The 23,595-nt window shown below is 40.7% G+C and overlaps 1 protein-coding gene across 2 annotated transcripts in view; it reads right to left on the bottom strand.

The window, feature by feature from the left end:
• Nucleotides 1-23,595, bottom strand: part of LOC143033487 (ribosomal protein S6 kinase delta-1-like) — a 329,868-nt gene that overhangs the window by 116,592 nt on the left and 189,681 nt on the right. For both annotated transcript variants that reach the window (XM_076198986.1, XM_076198987.1), the window contains one exon: nt 19,707-19,853. In XM_076198986.1, coding sequence (XP_076055101.1) covers nt 19,707-19,853 — 147 coding nt within the window. The remainder of the gene's footprint in view (nt 1-19,706; nt 19,854-23,595) is intronic.

Raw genomic sequence — 23,595 nt, 5'->3', positions numbered from 1 at the left:
AGAAGTTAGGCTCGCAGCTCCGCCGTACGATGTCCGATTCGGTCGCCGAAGATATAAGAGTGGACATCGCTACCTTCAATAACCACCAGAAGAATAGACATCTACGTGAACTGGATAGGCTTTGCGCCAACAGTGTTTGGAAATCCATGGGAAGACCCGAAATCATAATGAATCTTTCCAACAGAGCATTAACTGACACCGAAACCGAAGTACTCAGCCTCGGGCTTAAGTTTGCAACCAGTACCCACAGGAAGAATCAAAACATCGATTTGATCACGAAAAACTACAGATACCAAGACAGTGAATTCATGCAAGGTTACACACAAGGACTACTGACCTTAGCTCTCAACGAACGTCCCAACCCTACAATACCCAGAAGGTACGTTCGAGCTCTAGCAGAGCTAGCCAAGGATTCTTCCATCAGAATCACCACCGCTGACAAGGGAGGTGGAGTAGTGGTGATGGACAGTTCAGACTACGAGAGGAAGATGAAATATCTGCTCAGTGATGATAATACATATCGTGAAGTCTCCCAGGCAGAAGTAGACAACGAGACGAAGAACTTCGCATACAAGGTAAGAAAAATTCTCAAAAGTTCAGATGCAGGTAAAAAGCTCCTTCACTTATTGCCAAATCTCCCACGCACAGCTACGATGTATGGTCTGCCCAAAACACACAAAAATGATATTCCAATGAGACCTGTAACATCAGGGATAGGGAGTGCTCCCCACAGATTAGAAGGTACGTTGGCCAGATATCTGTCCCCCCTCCTGGGAACTATCAGTGGAGCTCATCTCAGACACTCAGGGGACCTACTAGACAGAATCCGAGATATCTCCGCCAGAAACAAGAAGTTGGCCAGCCTGGACGTGAAAAGTCTCTTCACATGTGTCCCCTCGGATAAGGTAATACAGCTCCTTAGGGATAGAATCGAGAAGGAGAAAATCGACTTCCCCCTGCCCCCCAACCATTTTGTCGATTTGATCAAACTTTGTGTTGAATTTAATTATTTTAAATTCCAGGACAGTTTCTTCCACCAGAAATTTGGCATGGCCATGGGCTCTCCATTAAGTGCAGTCCTGGCTAATTTATTCATGGAATTTCTAGAAACAGGACCCTTTGCCAACATCGTTCCCGAGCATGTGACCTGGCTGCGATATGTGGACGATATCTTACTCGTCACACCCAGGCGTTTCAATCTTCAGTGCTTGCAGACGGCCTTAAACGAAGTGGAGCCCACCATTCAGTTTTCCCTAGAGGAAGAAATACACGATTCTCTTCCTTTCCTGGACACACACATCTTTAAGTACGGTAACCAACTTGAATTCAAAGTGTATAGAAAGCCCACCAACAAAAATTATTTAATTCATTTCTACTCCCACCATGCTTTAAGGACCAAGAGAGGAGTAGTAATAGGCTTTTTCCTTAGGGTATTTAGGATATGTAGTGCAAAATACTTAGAAGAAGAGTGCAGGTTTATTAAAGAGACCTTTTTAACACTAAAATTTCCAGAATTTCTTTTAGATAATTGCAGACAGCAGGCCGCTAAGATTCGGGAAAGCCGTAGCCAGCAGGACAGCAACACAAGACGTCTCGTGTTGCCAACCGGCGACGTTGCCACCAACCTGATACGTCTTTTAAGAACCACCAACTTGGAAATAGTGTGCCAGACAAGAAGAACGATAAAAGACATCACGAAGATGGAAATACACAACAACCAGACACCGGGCACTAAAGCCGGTGTTTATCATATTCTGTGTTCAGGATGTGATAAAGTTTAAATCGGAGAAACGTCACGCGACCTGAATACACGAATACGTGAACACCGTTACGACGTCAGGCATGATGTCACCACCAATGCATGTGTGACACATAGAAACAAGGAAAACCATCTTATGGACTGGAGGAATGCAGAGCTGCTGATACGGGAACCAGACAAAATCCGCAGGAAGTGTTTAGAAGCAGCAATCATTCAAGGAACGAACACTATTGAACAAAATAGGGGCATGTTTAACATCTCGCCTTACATTATTCCCCTAATACCCATGGCCAGCAAAATATTAAATATCTAAACCACCCTTTGTGGACATTTCGCCCACGGACGTTTGGGCCAGCATTCTCATCCTTTCCCAGTGTCCAATCCCCCCCCCTTCTCCTCCTCCTCCTCTTCCTCCCCCCCCTTTTCTCTCCCCGTTCCCTCCTTTCCCCTTATTTAATCTCAAGCATTTGTATCTCAACTTGTACTTGAAAAAGCTGTAATAAGCGAAACGTCGTACAAATAAAGGCTCCGTCCTCATATGGTGTTTATCTCGTCAATCTTGTCGGCAAACTGCCACTTTTAAGCAATGTTTTTTTAATAATTTCTTTTTAATAATTTCTTTGCCACTTTTAATGATCTTTGCAAGTTATAGGATTCTCCAACAATTTTGTTTATTTATCAGGGGACAAGTCGTTTGAGATAATTACTTCCAGATCTTTTTCAGATCCCACTTTCTTTACCTCCTTAGTTCCAATTTTACATTGTCCTGATATTCTATTTTTACTTTTTCCAAACTCCCATTATGCTACACTTCTTAACCACTTCCATACGGTGACGCCTACATAGGCGTCATGAGGAGCAAGTGGGTATGCGATGATGCCGACGTCGGCGTCTTGATTATATTTATTGTAGTCGTACCTGCGTGACCCTCATTCTCTCTAAACTGGCTTCATCATATTTTCTATGGATATCAAAATTCACGGGTGAAAGAGAACAAGCGATTGAGTAGTGACTTTATTTTTTATAATGCGATTACTATGACACAACATCGCACGTCGGACAGCTAATGCTGCCAGACGTGCGATGTGCCCCAGAGTGAAGAGGTTAATGTTGAAGTCCACTTCCCATTTCTGACTCCATTTCCAAACCTTGTTCAGGTCTCCCTGTAATGATTCACAATCTGTTTCAGTTTTTACTTTCCTCAACAATTTAGCATCATCTGCAAAGAAGCTCAGGTAACATTCCACATCATCATCCATGTCATTCACTTAAAAAACAAACATTATTGGAGCCAATACAGATCCTTGCAGAACTCCACTAATTACCTCCTTCCAACCTGAATATTTTTCTCCAAGTACTACTCTCATCTTTCTACCATTCAGGAAGTACTCCATCCAATTTAGTAGGTTGCCTTGTATCCCTATGTTTTCTAATATTTTTTAAAATATTTTTTTTTGTGTGGTACCTTGTCGAGGCTTTTTGTAAGTCCAAGAAAGCACAATCAGCCCATCCATCCCTTTCTTGTATTATATCTATTAGTCTTGAGTTAAAATAAATTAAATCTGTGGTACATGATCTTCCCTGTCTGAACCCAAATTGTCTTGGGTTTATTATATCATTTTCTTCCAGGTGTTTTACCTATCTATTCTCGATAATTTTCTCACAAATTTTGGCTATAGTGCTTGTTAGTGAGACTGGTCTGTAATTAGTTGGTTCTTCCTTGTTTCCTCATTTATATACTGGTTCAACACTGGCATTTTTCCAGTCTTTTGATATTTTTCCTTCTTTAAGTGAGCAACTTATTATGTTATATATTTTGTCCATTAGTTCTTCTTTGCATTCTTTTAGTATCCAGTTTCCAATTCCATCCAGGCCATGTGATTTCCTAACATCAAGGTTTGTTAATTGTTCCATTATTTCTTTTGTGTTGTTAATATTTTGCTCATGGGGGATCACACTTTGCTTCCTTTGTCCCAATACTGTACCTTCTCTCTAGTGAAAACTGACTTGAAGTGATTATACATGACTTTGGCCATTTCTAGATCTTCTGTATATTCTGCATTTCCTTGGCATAGTTTCATAATTTCCTGTTTATTTCCAAGTTTACCATTCACATATCTATAGAATAGTTTGGGTTGCTCTTTGCATTTTTCTATAATGTCTTTTTCATAGTTCCTTTTTTTCTCTCTTCACACTTTTACATACTCATTTCTATAGTTTATATTTATATTTGCCATTTTCCAGGTTTTTTATCTTTTCTCCATCTTTTCCAAGCTGTCTCTTCTATCTTTTGCCTCACTGCATCTTCTGTTGAACCAGCATTTAATGTACACCCTCTCTTGTATTACTGGAAATGACCATGGAATATACAATGTATATTCCATGGTCATTTCCAGCAATACATTACCCCACAGATCCTCTCCACCCTTCACTGTCATTTCCTCCCAACAAATTTCTTTGCAGTTAAAATCCCCCATAATTACCAGGTTACCTCCGCCCTTTAGTATCTTGTTTAATGAATGCCTTGTTTCTTCTAGCATTTTCACATGTTCGTTCTCTTTCCAAGAGCTCATTTTTGGGGGCACATAAATCACCACAGACTACTTTTCATGTCCCAAGTCTTTGACTTTTATCATGATCATTTCTATATTGTTTTTACCCTCAGTAATCTTTGTCACATTTAAGTTTTTCTTGGCCAAGAAAATGATTCCTCCTACCTGTTTTTTGTTTCTGTTTTTAATCCAAATATTGTGTGAATGATATTTTGATGCTACCCAAAGGGATTACTTCCCATCTTCAATGTTACTACATAAGGGGGGTCACCAATTAAATGAAGCAGCCTTGCTGTGGATATGCTGTCTTATTACATTGGTTCTGACCCAGGGCAATGGGTGAGATGAAGGGATGACCTGTCATCCAGGAGGAGCCATGATGAGAGGGTGATGACGGGTGGTGAATAGGGGTGGAATGGGTGGGGATGAAATAGGTGGCAGTAGAATTATGCCTTTTGATTTTGGCTACCTCCCTTGTAAGGGGGAAAAGCCCTTGGTTTATGTAGGTATGTAGTTTAGGATAAGGAATTTTGTGTCCTCTGTGTGAGTGTTGCACATACAGCAGTTTGATTTTGTAGCCAGGCCTATTCTGTGTTGGTACTGTTTAAAAGCTGGATAGTGTCCAGAACGCAAGTGTGCTAGAATGGTTTCTGCTTGTCTTCAGAGGGATTTTTCTGTGGGACTGCTATTAGGAATAGTGGGGGGAGGGAAAGATTATTGAGTTTGGTGGTCTGTTTTGAACAGCTTGGTTTGTTACCTGGGTATGAATGTGTTTTTGTGTGGATATATTGTGTGGTGCTGGTGGTAGATTGCTGTAAATGTTTGTCTAGTATGTTGCTAGAGTAGCTTTTTTGTTACATTCTGCTGGTTTTACTTGTGTAGTGTAATGAGATCAATGAGTGGGATTGGGGCACTCTAGCATAGAACTGTGGGCCTATCACATTTATGTGATATTCTATTGGGAGAATTGTGGTTTCTGAATGCAGGTATTCTATTAGGGTGGGTTTGGCAGATCCTATTATTCTCAATGCTTTATTTTGTATAGTTTGTGAGGTGTCTATGTTTGTTTTGCTGACCTGGAAACCATGATGTATTCAAGTAATGTTTTCTTGAACTGTTTGTAGACTGATATTAGAGTTTCCTTCTGCTGTCCAAAGACCATGGTTGCAATTCATTTTAGTATGTTCATTTTCTTGTTGATTTTACTTTCAGATTTTTTTACAATTAATTTTTTTTTTACATGCAAATTGAAGGCCATATGGGTGTCAAAAGTGAGGTCTAATATATATATATATATATATATATATATATATATATATATATATATACATATATATATATTTATACATATATATACATATATATACATTTATATATATATATATTTTTTCAACAGTGGGCAGGAGACATAGATGACCATTCATCCATAAGGAGTTAATATGAGAGGGAAACAAGGCTGGTGGATGGAAGTGGAATGGGTGGTAGTGGGTGCATGCCTTGACTGGCTACCTCCTATATACACGGTAAAAAGAACATGGTACATAGATGGATGGGCACTGTGTTGAACTCATGAGCATGTGGTCAAGAGTTCAATTCTCAGGACCTGCTGTGAGCTTCTAGTGTTAGTTCCTGATAGTCCTGGCCAGGCAGGGAGGCAATCCAACATTGGCCTAAAAAAACAACAGCATGCCACAACTGACAGAGCTTTACCCTACCAGGGTTTTATCACATTCCACTGCATGGCAGTGGGATGGTGAGTCAGGTGAGATGGGATGAGTAATGTTACTGATAATTTTTGGGGTATGGTTCCATTTTATCATCTATAACCCATTGCTCTAGTTTGTCAGTGTAAGCTTTGGTGTTCTTTGCTGATATTTTGTAGTTGCAATGGTGTATTCAAGATGTCAGGTCATCAACATAGGTGAGTACTTTAGTATTACATTATGGATCTGGTGTTTGGAGATTGTTTGAAAAATGGTTAAAAATCATAGAAGAGTATTCCTTCCTGTTGGTTATACAGCTATTTAGTCCTATATACTTTATTGTTTTGGGTTACTCTTCAGTGTCTATCTACTAAGAAGTTATTTTTCTTAAATGGATGAATACTAGGACTGAAATATGAATACCAAAAAATATAAATTATCTCAATAATGGAGGCGAATTTTCAGATACTTAACCAAATACTGATATTGTAAGTTTGATACCATGTCACATTTTACTATCAACTGCAAAATATTCTATTTGACAAATTTACTCATACTATCGTATATACTCGTCTATAGGTCGATTTCGTGTAAAGGTCAACCCCCCATTTTTGGCAAAAAAATCTGGAATTTTCCATATACCTCGTGTATAGGTCGAGTGGCTTGTTTTTGTTTTGGTGCTGTGAGCATTCCACTGTCTTAATGCTTTCAAGTGGCATGGCTTGCCTGGTATATCAATTGATTATTATGGTTTTTTCGCTTCATTAATTCTGATGTATTTTGGTTTATGTTTTTTTCAAGTTCACTGATTTTAATATTTAATAAGTTTCACTGAAGTTGCCATTTCAGCAGAGTGAAAAACTTGAACAGATTACTAAGTTTCTTTTTTCATTAAAGTAGCAGTTGCCGACAAGACTGATGAGTTAAACACCATATGAGGACGGAGCCTTTATTTGTACGATGTTTCGCTTATTACAGCCTTTTCAAGTACAAGTTGAGATACATATGCTTGAGATTAAATAAGGGGAAAGGAGGGAACGGGGAGAGAAAAGAAGTAGGGGGGAAGGGAGAAGAGGAGGAGGAGAGGAGGAGGGGGATTGAACACTGGGAAAGGTTGAGAATGCTGGGCCAAACGTCCGTGTGCAAAATGTTCACAAAGGGTGGTTTAAATATTTTAATTTTTTTTGCTGGCCATGGGTATTAGGGGAATTATGTGCGGCGAGATGTTGAACATGCCCCTATTTTGTTCAATAGTGTTCATTCCTTGAATGATCGCTGCTTCTAAACACTTCCTGCGGATTTTGTCTGGTTCTCGTATCAGCAGCTCTGCATTCTTCCAGTCCATAAGATGGTTTTCCTTGTTTCTATCTGTCACACATGCATTGGTGGTGACATCATGCCTGATGTCATAACGGTGTTCACATATTCATGTATTCAGGTCGCGTGACGTTTCTCCGATGTAAACTTGATCACATCCTGAACACGGAATACGATAAACACCAGCTTTGGTGCCCGGTGTTTGGTTGTTGTGCATTTTCGTCTTCGTGATGTCTTTTATCGTCCTGCTTGTCTGGCATACTACTTCCAAATTGGTGGTTCTTAAAATATGTGTCAGGTTGGTGGCAACGTTGCTGGTTGGCAGGACAGCACAACAAGACATCTCATGTTGCCAACCAGCGACATTGCCACCAACCTGACATCTCGCCCCACATAATTCCCCTAATACCCATGGCCGGCAAAATTGTCAAAAATATTTAACCACTTCAGTACGGGACTTAAATCTCGCGGGCAGCAGCCAATGCTAGCCGTATGACGTAACGTAATAATATTCGCATCATAAAATATAGTCGCCGCTTATATCGATCGTTCTCTCTTTCACCCGCGAATTTTGAAAACCACAGAGAATGGGATTCAGGGCGCATTTGGGAGAATGTAAAAACACAGGGGCGACTACAATAAATATAATCAAGACGGCGATATGGCAGCGTCGCGAATCCACTTGCTCCTCATGACGCCTACGTGTGCGGCACCGTATGGAAGGGGTTAAACCACCCTTTGTGAACATTTCGCCCATGGACGTTTGGGCCAGCATTCTCAACCTTTCCCAGTGTTCAATCTCTCTCCTCCTCCTCCTCTTCCTTCCCCCCCTACTTCTTTTCTCTCCCCGTTCCCTCCTTTCCCCTTATTTAATCTCAAGCATATGCATCTCAACTTGTACTTGAAAAAGCTGCAATAAGCGAAACGTTGTACTAATAAAGGCTCCATCCTCATATGGTGTTTAACTCATCAGATGACCAAGTAATGTACGGTATACGGAATAAACTGGCTAGGCGTGTTTCATTAGAAACAATTTTAACCAACAGTGTCTCAGAGTAGTCTTGTAATCTCAACTGTGCGTGACTGACCTGACGCCACTGGGAGTGACCTATAGCAGGCTACTGTTGGTATTTTAACCTCTTCAATACAAGTCAGATATTCGCGCGCACATTAGCTGCCTGACGCACGATGATGCATCACAATACACGAATTATAAGATATAAAGTTACAGCTGATACGATTGTTCCCTTTCACCCAGAATGTTTGTAACCACTGAAAAAATGACCAAGCCTATTCACAGAATAAGAGGGTCACTCAGCTACAACTACAAAATAAATATAGTCAGGAAACCATCGCTGGCATCCTCATATATACGTTTCATGACGCCTACGTAGGCATCATCGTATTCAAGGGGTTAAAATGGGTCTTGTTACAAAGTAGACACACCAGACCCATGTTCTCTGTCAGCATGGACTCGAAAAGAAACAAGTTCACAGCAAAGTTCAAGCTCCAAGTGATTGAAGATGCAGAACTTACCAACAACTGTGCAGCAGCAAGGAAATTTGGTGTATCCGAAAAGAATGTTAGAGACTGAAGGAAGCTCTCTGCAAAACTTAAGCAAATCCCAAAAAATAAGTGTGCTAACAGAGGAAAGTGTAACAAGTGGCCACAGTTGGAAGTTGAAGTGGCAAAGTTTGTTAGTGAAAACCGACAGAATGGATATGCTGTTTCCCAAGGATCGATTAGAATTTTTGCCTTAAAATTAGCAAGGAAACAAGGGATCACAAATTTTAAGGCAAGCCATGGTTGGTGTACAAGATTTATGAAGAGAAACAATTTTGTGCTAAGACAGAAAATGAAAATATCACAGCGACTTCTGCATGAACTGGATGAAAAGTTAATTTCATTTCATAGGTTCGTAATCAAACACTGGAAGAAGAATGCTTATAAACTTTCATGCATTGGAAACATGGATGAAACACCCATGAATTTTGATATGCCAGTCAGTCGAACAGTGAGTAATGTTGGTGAAAAAACAATTTTAATTAAAACTACTGGACACGATGTATGGCAGACGGCACAAAGCTGATGCCTATGGTGATATTTAAGAGGAAAACGCTCCCAAAACAAAAGTTTCCAAAAGGCGTTATCATTCATGTACACGAGAAAGGATGGATGGACAAAGCAGGCATACAAATATGGCGGGAAAAAGTCTGGAACTTACGACCAGGGGGACTGTGCAAAGAAAAAGTCTTCTTGTGTGGGATATGTTTCGGTCTCACCTTGTTGACGGTGTTACTGATGCAATTAGGAAGGAAAACACTGATGTAGCTGTGATTCCTGGTGGCTTAACCACTTCCATACGGTGACGCCTACGTAGGCGGCATGAGGAGCAAGTGGGTACTCAATGATGCCGATGTCGCCATCTTGATTATATTTATTGTAGTGATACCTACATAATTTCCATTCTCTCTAAACTGGCTTCATCAATTTTCTATGGTTATCAAAATTCACAGGTGAAAGAGAACGAACGATTGAGCACTGACTTTATTTTTTATAATGCGATTATTATGACGCAACATCCCACATCGGGCAGCTAATGTTGCCAGACGTGCGATGTGCCCCGGAGTGAAGAGGTCTTGTCATCTAAAGGTCTTGTTCAACCTTTAGATGTTTGCATAAACAAACCACTCAAAGTTGCAATGCGAGTGAAGTGGAACAACTGGATGATAGAAGGAGAGAAAACTTATACAAAGGGAGGCAACATACAAGCTCCAGCACTAGCAAATGTGTGAATGGATTGTAGAGACATGGGATGAAATCAAACCAGAAATTGTGGTGAAATCTTTTAAGAAATGTGGGATTTCGAATTGTTAACGTCTAGACCTCCTAGAAGACGTAATCTACCACCAAAATCTCCTAGATCTTCATCTACCACCTCTGCTTATTCTACCAGCACGCATAAGATGCATCTGGTGCACAGTGGAGTAGACTGGTACTCGATCTGACTTTTCCACACACCTGGTCGTCCCGGGTCAAGTTGCTATTGTCCAGGACAGGACCTCACCGCAGCTGGAGGCAGATATAAACGCCTCACCAAGGATTGCCACCAAGCCAAGCAATTACAATTTGATCCAAATTATATATTCCTACGGATATGTCCATCCTGTCCAAACCTCGGACAACTGTAATACATTGTATATATGTATATGCAAATTGTAAAGTATTTAAAACCTATCCTGATCTCTAATATTTGCTAAAACAGCATCTTGTAAATAAATAATATCTCTCGTCGGCAACCTAGCCACGAGCCATGTATATAAACATCTCCTGTCACAAAATAAAGATGAAGGAAGACCACAGAGAGACAGAGCTACGCTGCTCCGCCGCGTTTATCTTTAAGCCTCCGAAATACCGCTCAAACTACCAACCACGTTACCATCACTTTATCTTAACCCAAACCATATGTTGGACAAGACCATACAACATATCTGGTACCAGCGGTGGGATTCAACATATCTGGTCGGTAGTGTGGGATACAACATATCTGGAGGCAGTGTGGGATACATCATATCTGGAAGCAGCAAGTCGGATCAACAAGCAAAATCAGCAAGCACAAGATCCCAGAGCAGGAACGCTGTGCAACCTACAAAGTGCCAGCAAGCCCATCAACTTGCTGTGAGCCCTACCCAGCGAAAGCGGACAAAAGCTCACAAGCCATCAACTTCACTGTGTGACCAACCCAGCGAAAGCGGACAAAAGCTCACAAGCCATCAACTTCGCTGTGCGACCAACCCAGCGAAAGCGGACAAAAGCTCACAAGCCATCTCCCTCGCTGTGTGAGCTAGCCCAACGCACAGGACAAGTTCATCCCAGCGACCCAGCCCAGCAGCCGGCAATAAGACAAAAGCCCATCTCCCTCGCTGTGAGCAGCTCATCAGCATCAGTCAACACCTCAAGGAAGTATCGCTCTCACGTCCGAAAGTCGGGCCGACACCTTTCAAAACTGAACAAATTCCACACACGAACTAACCCATTTGTCACCCTTCTCATTCTTTTCAATATTTCCAGATCTGCACCATCGCACCAAATTCCATAGAACTGTTCAACTTCCACCTCTTGTGAACCCTTCACCATCGCATCATACCCATCAGCACTGTAAGTAGATGCTTGTACTTTTATTGGGGCTAGGTGTAACTCTAAATTGTTGTGTGAGTTCGAGTGAAGGCCATCCAGTGATTTTTTTTTCCTATTTTTGCAAAGCCTTAAATTTTTTCAGTGATTTTTTTCCTTTTTGTACAAAAGTGTGCATGACCCATTCACAGTCCAACGTTTCACACCATTACAACACTCATTCCAAAATGGCAGCACCAAACGAAAATACCACACAGTCCTCGCCGAATGAAAACACAAACCCAACCATCGCTCAACCACACATGCAACGTTCCGCAACAAATCTACTAACACTCCTTCAGCATGACAATACTCTTCCCAAGTTCAACGGGACAAACATCGCCATCCACACTCTGTTAGATGACGTCCGTTCGGAAATACAACGCACACACATGCAAGACGATATGACTAAAATCGCGGTCCTTTTAGTCGCATCGACTTCAACGACACCTTAGCAAGCGACATCATACAATCAGACGCATTCCAACAGTCACAGACTTTCCAAAATTTCGTTGATGAGTTCAAGAAATCTTTCGCCCCATATGAACAGTTAGGCTCTCTCTCTCCCTTCTACACACTCGGAACAAACTTTAACACACACCCTTATCTCACCAAAGAAAGAGCAGTCAGGGAGGCGAGTCAGTTCAAGGAAGAACTAAAAGACGCACTCATTTCTTCACCTTGGGTTACAAATAACACAATCAGCCTAGATCACGTACTCTCATTATTTGGCTACATAAAACTGATCTCGCGCCTTCACCCAGAAACACTGAAGAAAATAGAAAACATTCCTTTTGATCCAGACACAACACTCGTTGACTTCTCTAGAAAATTTTCGGACACGTCAACGACAAAAACACAAATTCAACAACAACAAATCCCCCTCACACACACACTCACACCCCCACCCACTCCCACAGTAGCAAAAATCTCACAAGAACATCACACTAGAGGTAGACCCATGTCACACGAACATCACACTAGAGGTAGACAAATATCACGCACAAGATCACGACAGCGTTCACAATCTAGGAGACCATTCTTCTGCAAAATATGCAACATACCAGGACATAGCACAAACAGATCTTATTACAGACAACCAACTAGCTACTGCTCATATCACGGACCAGCTTTTCACGACACAACACAATGTCGCATCTTACAATCACAAACCTACGCGTCTCCCCAACACCCGACTGGCGGAAACACAAACAAACAAAACACGGTATGACTATCGTCTCAAGGTGAACAAAACACACGACCTCACGAGACAGAATCAAACCCCCCACTACCGATTCTCACGATGGCTGACTCTCGATCATCCCCGTCTGCTATGACATTTCAGGCCACGGTCAACAACCTTCCACAACTACTCTTTCTGGACACAGGATCCCAGTTGATACAATGTCAAAGGTTTCTTTCGACCAATTTCGGTTCAGACACTGCAGAGTAACAGTTATAGAACCAACAGATATCACGTTACAAAATGTAGACGGAGTTCCCTTTCCCATCATAAGAAAAACCGAACTAGACATCTCCCTGCATGCCAACTGTCCTCCCATTACAACAACAGTATACATAGTGGAAGTAGTATTTCCCACAGATATTCTTATAGGTTTGACATGGATGCAAAGAAATCGCATCATCATCTATCCTGCTCAAAACGGCATGGGTTTCAATAATCACTTCATAACGGCTCTAAATACAGCCAACACGCATGCAAACACAGCAAACATGCATGTCAAACACTTGCATATGATCGAGCAACAGCATGCAACAACAACAACAACACCAACTAAACAAAACATCGACAAAACAGAAAAGGTGACACTTGTAACAGACACGCCCACTAGTGTAACAGACACGCCCACCCCATTCGCTCACCCTCGTAGCTCACAACACAAACGGAATAGGCGTAAACTGTCAGCGTGCATGTCAAAGTCAACTCGCAACCACAAGAAACATGATGTTTTCACTAACATCCAGGAAATATCACCACAATACACTACCATCTCACAGATCTCTCTCACGAACTCTCACGCGGTTGTAATCACTGACAAAACACTCTATCCACACGAGTACACGAAACTCAAAGTTCGTATCTTCAAAGCTCCCGACTCAGATGTTCTTTGCATCACAGACACTTGCTGTGTATCTGGTGTATCTCTCTTATCCGCCCTATCTCACACATCGAGCAAAGGACACACAACAATCATAGTTGCAAATAATACCAATGCCCCTCTTCAGATGAACAAAGGAACAAACATTTGTGATTTTACAGTGTATCCCGCCCTAGTACACGTAATCGAGCATGACAACATACAACACGTACGCGCCATCAACAACGGAGAACAGAACACACAGGAAACCATCAACGCAACACACATTAACGATGTAGATTTTCCTGAAGCACGAGCAGATCTCCTAACACTCATGAACACGTACAGGCACACAATTGCACTCCCAGGTGAACCATTAGGTCTCACAGACATCATACAACATCATATACCACTTCAACAGAATGCAAAACCATGGTACATACCCACTTACCGTCTTCCTCACAGTAAAAGAAACATTGTTGACAACATCATTGCAGACATGCTCGACCAAGGCATCATTGAACACAGCCTATCTCCCTGGAATTTTCCTCTCTTTGTCGTTCCAAAACACGACGGCTCCTTTCACCCTGTTGTTGATTTCCGTGAGCTAAATAAACTCACCATTCCCGAACGGCACCCTATTCCTCATCTCCAAGACACAATCTACTCCATAGGCGAACACAACACGGTCTTCTCTACTCTCGACCTTATGTCAGGGTATTTCCAAATACCTCTAGATGACGAATCAAAACCACTAACAGCCTTCAGTTCCAATACGGGCCATTACCACTTCAAAAGGTTGGCCATGGGACTCTTCTCTGCTCCCTCTGTTTTCACAAGACTTATGTTCAAGGTCCTAGAAGGTCTTATAGGAAAGACTGTCTTCATATATCTTGACGACATTATCATTGCCTCACGGTCACTCACAGAACACCTTTCCACACTTCAAACTGTCTTCTCAAGATTAGCCGCAGCAGGCCTAAAACTCAAAAAATGCTCCTTCCTCAAAAAGGAAATAAGGTTCCTAGGACACTTCATAAACTCACACAGTGTCATTACTTCTCAGGACAAGGTTAAGGCTGTTCTAGAATTTCCAACCCCTAACTCTACAGAACACGTAAAATCATTTCTAGGACTCTCAGGTTTTTACAGACGTTTTATCGAAGGCTATGCTCACATGACAGCTCCATTAACAGCCTTTCTCAAGAAAGATACTCCTTTTAACTGGATGTCTGAACACAACACTGCTTTCCACAAGCTCAAACAAGCACTCACAACAGCCCCGGTTCTGGCATTCCCAAACTTCTCTAAACCCTTCACAATATGTACAGATGCTTCATACAAAGGCCTTGGCACAGTACTAATGCAACAACACGACTCTAAACTTAGACCTATAGCATACGCCAGCCGCGCATTAAACAAGCACAAACAAAACTACTCTGTCACTGAAATTGAAGCGCTCGCAATCATATATGCCCTCAAACATTTTAAAGACATCATTCTAAGATATGAAATACATGTACACACAGATCATCAACCCATTCTACACCTCTTCAAAGGCAAGAACCTAACTGGAAAACTAGCCAGATGGTTCCTCACGATTCAGGAATTTATGCCTACCTTCCACTACGTCCAGGGCCGTGCAAACTATGTCGCTGACGCCCTTAGTAGAAACGTAGCAACAATATGTCAAGCAGCAGAGCCACTTGACATTACGCGAGAATGTATCATTGCCGCTCAAGCGACAGACCCCCTATGGAAAAGAATCATACACTATCTAAATTCAGGTGACACCACAAACATAGATGATTTTCCTCCCAACATAGACAACTACTCTCTCATAGACTAGGTTCTCTACCACACCACACTGCTCACAAACAAAAGCGAACCAAACCGCATGGTTACACAATTAGTAGTTCCCACAAGTCTTGTTCCGGAAGTTCTCAAAATACTACATGATTCTCCATTAGCAGGACACTGCGGGAAGGACAAGTGCCTCTCGCAAGCAAGGTTAAAGTACTTTTGGCCCACCATGTGTAAAGACATACACACATACATAGACGCATGCCACTCATGTATAACTCATAAAGGTCATATTAGCGGTCAAGTACCAATACACAATTACCCAACACCTTCCAGACCCTTTGAAACCATTGCCATTGACTTACTCAAGCTTCCAATCACTCTCAATGGAAACCAGTACCTTTTCGTATGCATTGACCATTTCTCTCGGTTCTGCATCCTCTCTCCTTTAGCAGACAAGACAGCAAAAAGTGTAGCTCAGACAATTATCAACAACATCATCTGCCCATACACCACACCAAAAACACTAATCTCAGACAACGGCACTGAATTCAATAATTACATTCTCACAAATATCTGCCAACAGTTCAACATTACAAAGTGTAACACCACACCATACCACCCCAGCTCAAATGGACTCGTTGAACGACAAAATCGGAAGATACTCAATATTCTCAGACACCTTGCCACAGACATACATGCATCTTGGGACAAACACATACCCATGATACAAGCCTGCATCAACAGCGCAATCAATAGATCAATCTCGGAATCACCCCATTTTGTTTTGTTCGGGTCTGATAAGAAAATGCCGTATGACCTACTCACTTCAGAAACCCCCCCTGTGTATGATTTCAACGATTTTGTCAAGGTAACTCTCAATAATTTCAACACTCTTTTCAAGAGAGTACATGAGTCACTGACTCTCTCAAAAACAGATATGATTAGGTTGAAGAACGTCCACTCCAGAGATTGCAATGTTTCTGTAGGTGACATTATATACAACACCAACCACCAACCCACATCAAAACTTGCACCCAAATTCCATGGTCCATTCCGGGTCACCGACATACTTCCGCACAATAAGATCAAAGCTCTCAACTTACGCGAACTCACAGAGGCTATCCTACATTTAGATCATATAAAACTAGTTCCCAGAGGTCTCAACATGGATGACATTCCATCCCCGCCCATACTACAACCAACACACACGACCGAGACTCTAGCCACAAACACCTCTACCACTCCACCGATCACTACACCTCGCTATAGCCTCAGAAATAGAATTGTACAAGTTTCTTTAGCCCCAACAAAAATCCAGGCATCTATTTCCAAAACCAATATTTATCATTCATGTTCATTTTATCATGCCATAACCAAGTACTGGGTATCTCCCTTCTATCTGTGCAGATCACCATTGCCACTCAGGGAAGGTCAACCCCTTCACCTAGGCACACCCCTCTTTCTTCTATCTCCTTAACAGTTCATGCACCAAGCTATGTGGATCTCAAATCTCAAGGTGTCGTGTGGAGGGACACTGGTAGCGTATGCCGAGCAACTGTTAACGTCTAGACCTCCTAGAAGACGTAATCTACCACCAAAATCTCCTAGATCTTCATCCACCACCTCACCAACCCAAAGGATTGCCACCAAGCCAAGCAATTACCATTTGATCCAAATTATATATTCCTACGAATATGTAAATCCTGTCCAAACCTCGACAACTGTAATACATTGTATATATGTATATGCAAATTGTAAAGTATTTAAAACCTATCCTGATCTCTAATATTTGCTAAAAGCAGCATCTTGTAAATAAATAATATCTCGTCGGCAACCTAACCATGAGCCATGTATATAAACATCTCCTGTCACAAAATAAAGACGAAGGAAGACCACAGAGAGACAGAGCTACGCTGCTCCGCCGCGTTTATCTTTAAGCCTCCGAAACGCCGCTCAAACTACCAACCACGTTACCATCACTTTATCTTAACCCAAACCATATGTTGGACAAGACCATACAACAGAATGCTCTTGATGGATCTGAAGATGACTTGCTGTGGGATGATCAGGTTAATGATAATGTGGAGGAGGAAGATAATGTTGATGTTCCTATGGCTGATGAAGTTGATCCGTATGACGATACTCTACACAGCAGTGAGTGGGAGGAGCTGTTTGGTGGTGAAGATGACGACAGCAAGGAAAACGATTTTGGTGGATTTTATTTAAATTATATAGGATTATACCATGTGTCACTGTCAATTCAATTAGAGAATGTTTTTCTTTTGCTTAAATTTTAATTGACAAAGTTAATATTTTAGATTTATAAAAAAAAAAAAATTATGCATCTCCATTAATACCCGGTAAACTTGAAATCGCGCAGGTCCTTATAGCGGTACCGTATGTAGGGTACCATATTTATGGATATGATATTGTTTCACTTAGAGAATATGTACTTTTCTTTTGCATCACAGTTAATACAAAAAAATTATGTTTACATTTAATGCACAAAATCTTTTGTATCCGTCAATAATAAAAAAAAAAAAAAAAAAAAAAAAAAAAAAAAAAAAAAAAAAAAAAAAAATGTGCCTTACATTTTTTCTGCTACCCTATGGTAAAATATCTGGTAACAGTAACAAGTTGGCAATATTGAACAGTTTGTTTTCGTGATGGTGAGATCCATGCATTGTTTTGGTAATGGTAACAATAATATATACAACCACTCCTCGTTTAACGACGACAATTGGGACCAGCGCGCCGTCGTTAACCGAATTGGTCGTTGGCGAAAGTGTATACATATACATACATGTACTGTATGTACAATGTCCAGCAATACATGTATCTTTATTTTCGTGTATTTTCCCTCTTTTCTACAGTACATTAAAGCTTTATTTACTGTTTATTTACGGTGGTTAGGTTCCTAAAATTACCGTATATGACCAAATCCATGTATGCTGACATTCCATATTGAATACCGGGGTAGTTTTTTTTAGTTTCGACCATGGGCGCAATATAGCAATAGAAAATTAATTATTAATTTTGTAGATTAAAATGTATCAACGTAATATGCAATTTTGTGGGCGGAAATGAAAGTAAAAAATACCATGCTACAAGAAAATATGCTAATGAATGAAGTCGGTAGCATAGGATTGGAACGCCATCTTGTTGTCTGCCAACGTCTCTCACGACGACGACAACGAGGACGAGCCGGATGACATTTAATTTGCAGGTAATGATTTATCAAACACAGATCAGGTTAGTTTAGTTTAGGTTAGACGAATTCATCATCCTTTTATTTCTTCGATATCGGCATCTATCAGAACAAACATGGTGTACCATTCGTCCGACATGACTTCGTTACTTACGAAATTTGTTTTAGCACCTTTTTTTTTATTTCCGCTCACAAAATTGCATATTACTTTGATACATTATAATTTACAAAATTAATAATTAATTTTCTATTGCTATATTGCGCCCATGGTCGAAACTAAAAAGTTACCACTACCGGTATATACTGTACCCCAGGTAGTTTTTGCAGCTTGCAGGATGGTAATGTAGACCTAAGCTTCAGAACACTTTACCTCACAGCTAATATCCACCGTACAAGTTCAATTATAACATCATACAAATTTGCCTCAGCCAACTTAATTATTGTACACGACGTCGTAACTTTGGGAGATTTACGTTAAACGTCTGTCATAAAGCCCGTCGTAACTCCGCATCATCGCTAACCGAGTAGGTCGTTAAACGAGGAGTACCTGTACCATATAGAAAGCTAAATTTGAGAATATCACAGCATTTTATTATTTTTTTTAAACAACTATGGGTACTATAATAGTACACATGATATAATAAGCTTGCCTGTGCTAAGAATTTTAACAAACGGGTAAAACCACAGTATGGGGTTACCATATCTAGAAGGAATTTCACATGTTTTGGTACGTACCGTGTATTTTATGTCCCCATTGTTTACTGGTAGTAACTAGTAGGTAAATATTTTGATTTCTGAACCTAAAGAAAAGGTAAGAGTTCTTCCTAGCCTTTCTTGTCATGTCTGGATTTCAACCTAACAAGATTATTACTTGTGTATAGGTCGACCCCTAGGTTTTGGCCTAAAAAAAATTCCTTAAGATTTCGACCTATAGACGAGTATATACTGTATGTACTTTCCTTTCTAACATTTGGAAGTGTCTCTTGATAACAAAACTACCATGAATTAACTTGCCACTGTACTATACCCTTTGTTACTTGAGATAACTTATATACAGATTTATATTTAACAGCTGCTGAAGAATCCTACCTTCATAGCATATATCTTGTTCTCCTTTGGACTCTTGACAATCATCATTTTCCCAGTGAGGCCAAGTACCTGATATTCAAGAAGCTCAGAGATCCTGGATTTCAGAGCTATTTCAGCCTGACCAATTTCTGGACTGAGGTCATCAAGCTTGGGGATTAAAAAGCAGTTAAATGATTAGTGTTCTATCACAATAAAACAGGATTGGATGGTAGCTATGGTACAGAGGCTAGGCAAATAATATTCCAGAGCAGAGATAATATTACTTTAAATAAACTTATGTACTAGTAGTCATACCAACAAAATAACCTATTAAGGTTGAAATAATGTCTCTTACAGACTTTATGGCCTTTGTTATCTGATCAAATTGAATCTATATGCACATGAAATATGAGATGGGATGGAAAACAAAACTGTTTTTGTTTAATAGGTATTGTGCAGTTGACTGCTGAAGCTCCATCAAAACACTTGAGTAACAGAAATAATATATAAAGTGGCACTGTTCAACTGTTTCTATTGCTGTATGTCATATAGTAATTAATCAAACTCATATATGTGATTTTTGCATGCTTTTAGTATGCCCATACATCTTAAAAATGTCAACTATAATTTCATGAGTGATGATAAAGGTGCTAAGGAATATATCTACTTGTACCATACAGTCTTGCTTCATCATACACTACAGCCTGAATTAAGAAAAAAAAAAAAAAAAAAAAAAGTAAGTTACACATGAACATATCATGGACAACCTATCCAGAAACTCCATGAGACCAACATAATTTTCTTTTTCTAAGACATCTAGGGAGAGCGACTGGAGGAAGTGGATAGTTTTAGATACTTGGGTGCAAATGTGGCAGGAAAAGGTGGAGTGAAGGTGGAGGTAGAATGTAGATTGAGAGAAGCGAGTAAATGCCTTGGTGGATTAAAGAGTGTAATGAGGAATAGACATTTGGGAATGGATGCTAAGAGGAGACTGTATGAAGGAGTGATTGTGCCAACAGCACTGTATGGGGCAGAAACATGGAACATAAGAGAAGAAGAGAGAAGGAGTTTGAATGTGTTTGAGATGAGGTGTCTGAGAAGTATGATGGGGGTTACTAGGCTAGATAGAGTGAGAAATGAGGAGGTGAGGAGGAGAACAGGGGTGGAAAAGGAGCTGGGAGATAGGGTTGATGAAAGAATATTAGGATGATTTGGACACATGGAAAGAATGAGTGAAGAAAGACTAGTAAAAGAGGTGTGGAAGGCAGATGTGGAGGGAGTGAACATGAGGGGACATCCTAGGATGAGGTGGATGGATGGGGTGAAGGGGGCTTTGGGGAAGAGGGGAATGTCTGTTGAGTAAGGATGGGAGAGGACAGAAGACAGGGGTGAATGGAGAATGGTTGTATATGGATGATGTTGTGATAGCATGAGGTGGAATGGGCGGGTGGATGGGGAGTGAGGTAGCATGTGTGAGCAAAATTTGACGCAGCCCGAAGGGATTTCTCCCCGTCCTCTCATTTTATGCAATGGGGGGACGGAGAGGGGGGGTCGCTGATTTAATGAAGCGGCCTTGCTGTGGATGTGCTGTGTCTTGCGACACTGTTTCTGACCCAGGGCAGTGGACAAGGTGCAGGGATGACCCGTCATTCAGGAGGTGCTAAGATAAGAGGGAGGGTGGAGGGGTGTGGAGTGTATTCAGGGATGGAATGGGTGGGAATGATTTTATACCTTTTTCTTTTTGGCTACCCCCCTTGTAAGGGAGAAAAAGCCTTGGTATATGTATATGTATGTATGTAGTTCCCTGTCTGGGGTATTGGCTGCATGTTATTGTGGCTAAGTAGCGAGCAGCTCATACTTTAGGGTCTATATGGCGCACCCCTATGGATCATAGACACACATCACTTTGTTTGTGATAGAGGAAATCTATGTTCATAGAGAAATGATACTTTATTATACTGCGACTGTCCCTCCATTATGCTGTCTCCCCACCCCTTGTTATTGTCCTGTACCATTTCTCTGAATATTAATTTCCTTTCTTTGCCTAACCCTGTGGTGGGGGAAAAGAATACTGCCACCAAGAATTCCCACTTGGGTCATATGAGGCGACAAAAAATGGGACTGGGATAGGACTAGGTATCCTTTTTCCTGCAGCCCCAAAGGGGGCATTCCTAAAAGAATAAAGGCCTAAAAGGGTCTATGAGGAGTTTTCCAAACAGTACTCTAAGGTTTGGGTCTTTTAATATGTGTGGATGTGGTACAGATGAGAGTAAAAGGTAAGAGATAGGCAGTATGTTTGTGAGAAGATGGATGTGTTGGCACTGAGCATAACTAAGTTAAAAAAGAGAGGTGAGTGTGAGTTTGGGAGTGTAGTTGGGAGGTTCTCAGGAGTGAAGAGAGGATGAGGGAGAAAAGGGGTGGCTATTCTAGTAAGTGAAGAGATAGGTAAGCATGTGGTGGAGTGGAAGGAGGTTTCTTCAAGGTTAATGTGGATGAAGGTGAAACTAGGGAGATGTATTTACCTAGTTGTATCTTACCTTTGTATCTCGCAGTGCTTAGTTTGCTCTTAAATTCATGTATGGTTTTTGCACACACCATTGTTTCATCCAGTTTGTTCCAAGTGTCCACCACTCTGTGTGGAAAACTGTTTTTCTTCAGATCTCTTCTATAACTATCATTTTTGAGTTTCTTTCCATGTCCTCTTGTCCCAATTTAGTAAGTTCTCTCTATCAAGTATTTCCATGCCTTTCATGATTCTATAGATGGTCAGTAGGTTGCCTATCTCTCTTCTTTTTCCAAAGTTGGTAACTTCAATTTAGCCAGTTTCTCTTCATATAACAACTTTGAAAGTGTTGGGGCCATTTTCATGGTTGCTCTCTGGATTCTTTCAATTTTCTTTATATTCTTTTTGGTAATGGGTGACCATAATGGGTGACTATAATCAGATTAAATTTGTAGCAGATGGTCTTCTCTTTCTGAATCCAAAATGTCTCAGGTTTATTATATTGTTTTCTTCCAGGTGTTTTACCCATCTATTCTTGATAATTTTCTCACAAATTTTGCCTACAGTGATTGTTAGTGATATTGTCTGTAATTAGTTGGTTCTTCCTTGTTCCCTCCTTTATATATTAGTACAATGTTGGCATTTTTCCAGTCCTTTGGTATTTTTTTCTTTGAGTGAGTAATTTGTTATGTATATTTTGTCCATTAGTTCTTCTTTGCATTCTTTTAGTATCCAGTTTGCAATTCCATCCATGTTGTGCAATTTCCTAATGTCAAGGTTTGTTAATTGCTCTATTATTTCTTTTTGTGTTATTATTATTTCCCTCATGTGGGGAGATCGCACTTCGCTTCCTTCATCCCAATGCTGTACTTTTTTTCTAATTTTCTTAAGTTTTCCAAAGTCCTTTGCTTTTTCTTTTAGGAATGTCCCCTGTGGGGCTACAAGGAGAAGGATGCCTAGTCCCAATCCCCATCCCTTTCTTCTCGCCTCTTACGATCCAAGTGGAATTACTTGGTGGCAGTATTCTTTTCCCCCACCACAGGGAAAAGGGACCCAAGGCAATGGACAAGGTGCAGGGATGACCCATCATCCAGGAGGTGCTAAGATGAGAGGGAGGGTGGAGGGGTGTGGAGTGTATTCAGGGATGGAATGGGTGGGAATGATTTTATGCCTTTTCCTTTTTGGCTACCTCCCTTGTAAGGGGGAAAAAGCCTTGGTATAAGTATGTATATGTTTCCAAAGTCCATTTTGTTGTATATCAATCTTCCTTTTCTGTACTTTTCATTTCTCTCCATATATATTTCTTCCTTTAGTTCAGCCTCTATAATTTTTTATCATCTTGAAGTTGTTCCTAAGTTCAGAGTTTGATTTCTTCAGTTTGGATATCTAGTTGTTAGCTTGGGTTAA

Source organism: Oratosquilla oratoria, chromosome 15 (assembly GCF_046742065.1).
Source record: "Oratosquilla oratoria isolate Oo_2021 chromosome 15, ASM4674206v1, whole genome shotgun sequence".
In the NCBI taxonomy this organism is placed as follows: Eukaryota; Metazoa; Arthropoda; class Malacostraca; order Stomatopoda; family Squillidae; genus Oratosquilla; species Oratosquilla oratoria.
Note: the sequence above shows the minus strand (reverse complement) of the source record. Positions and strands in the feature narration are given on the sequence as shown.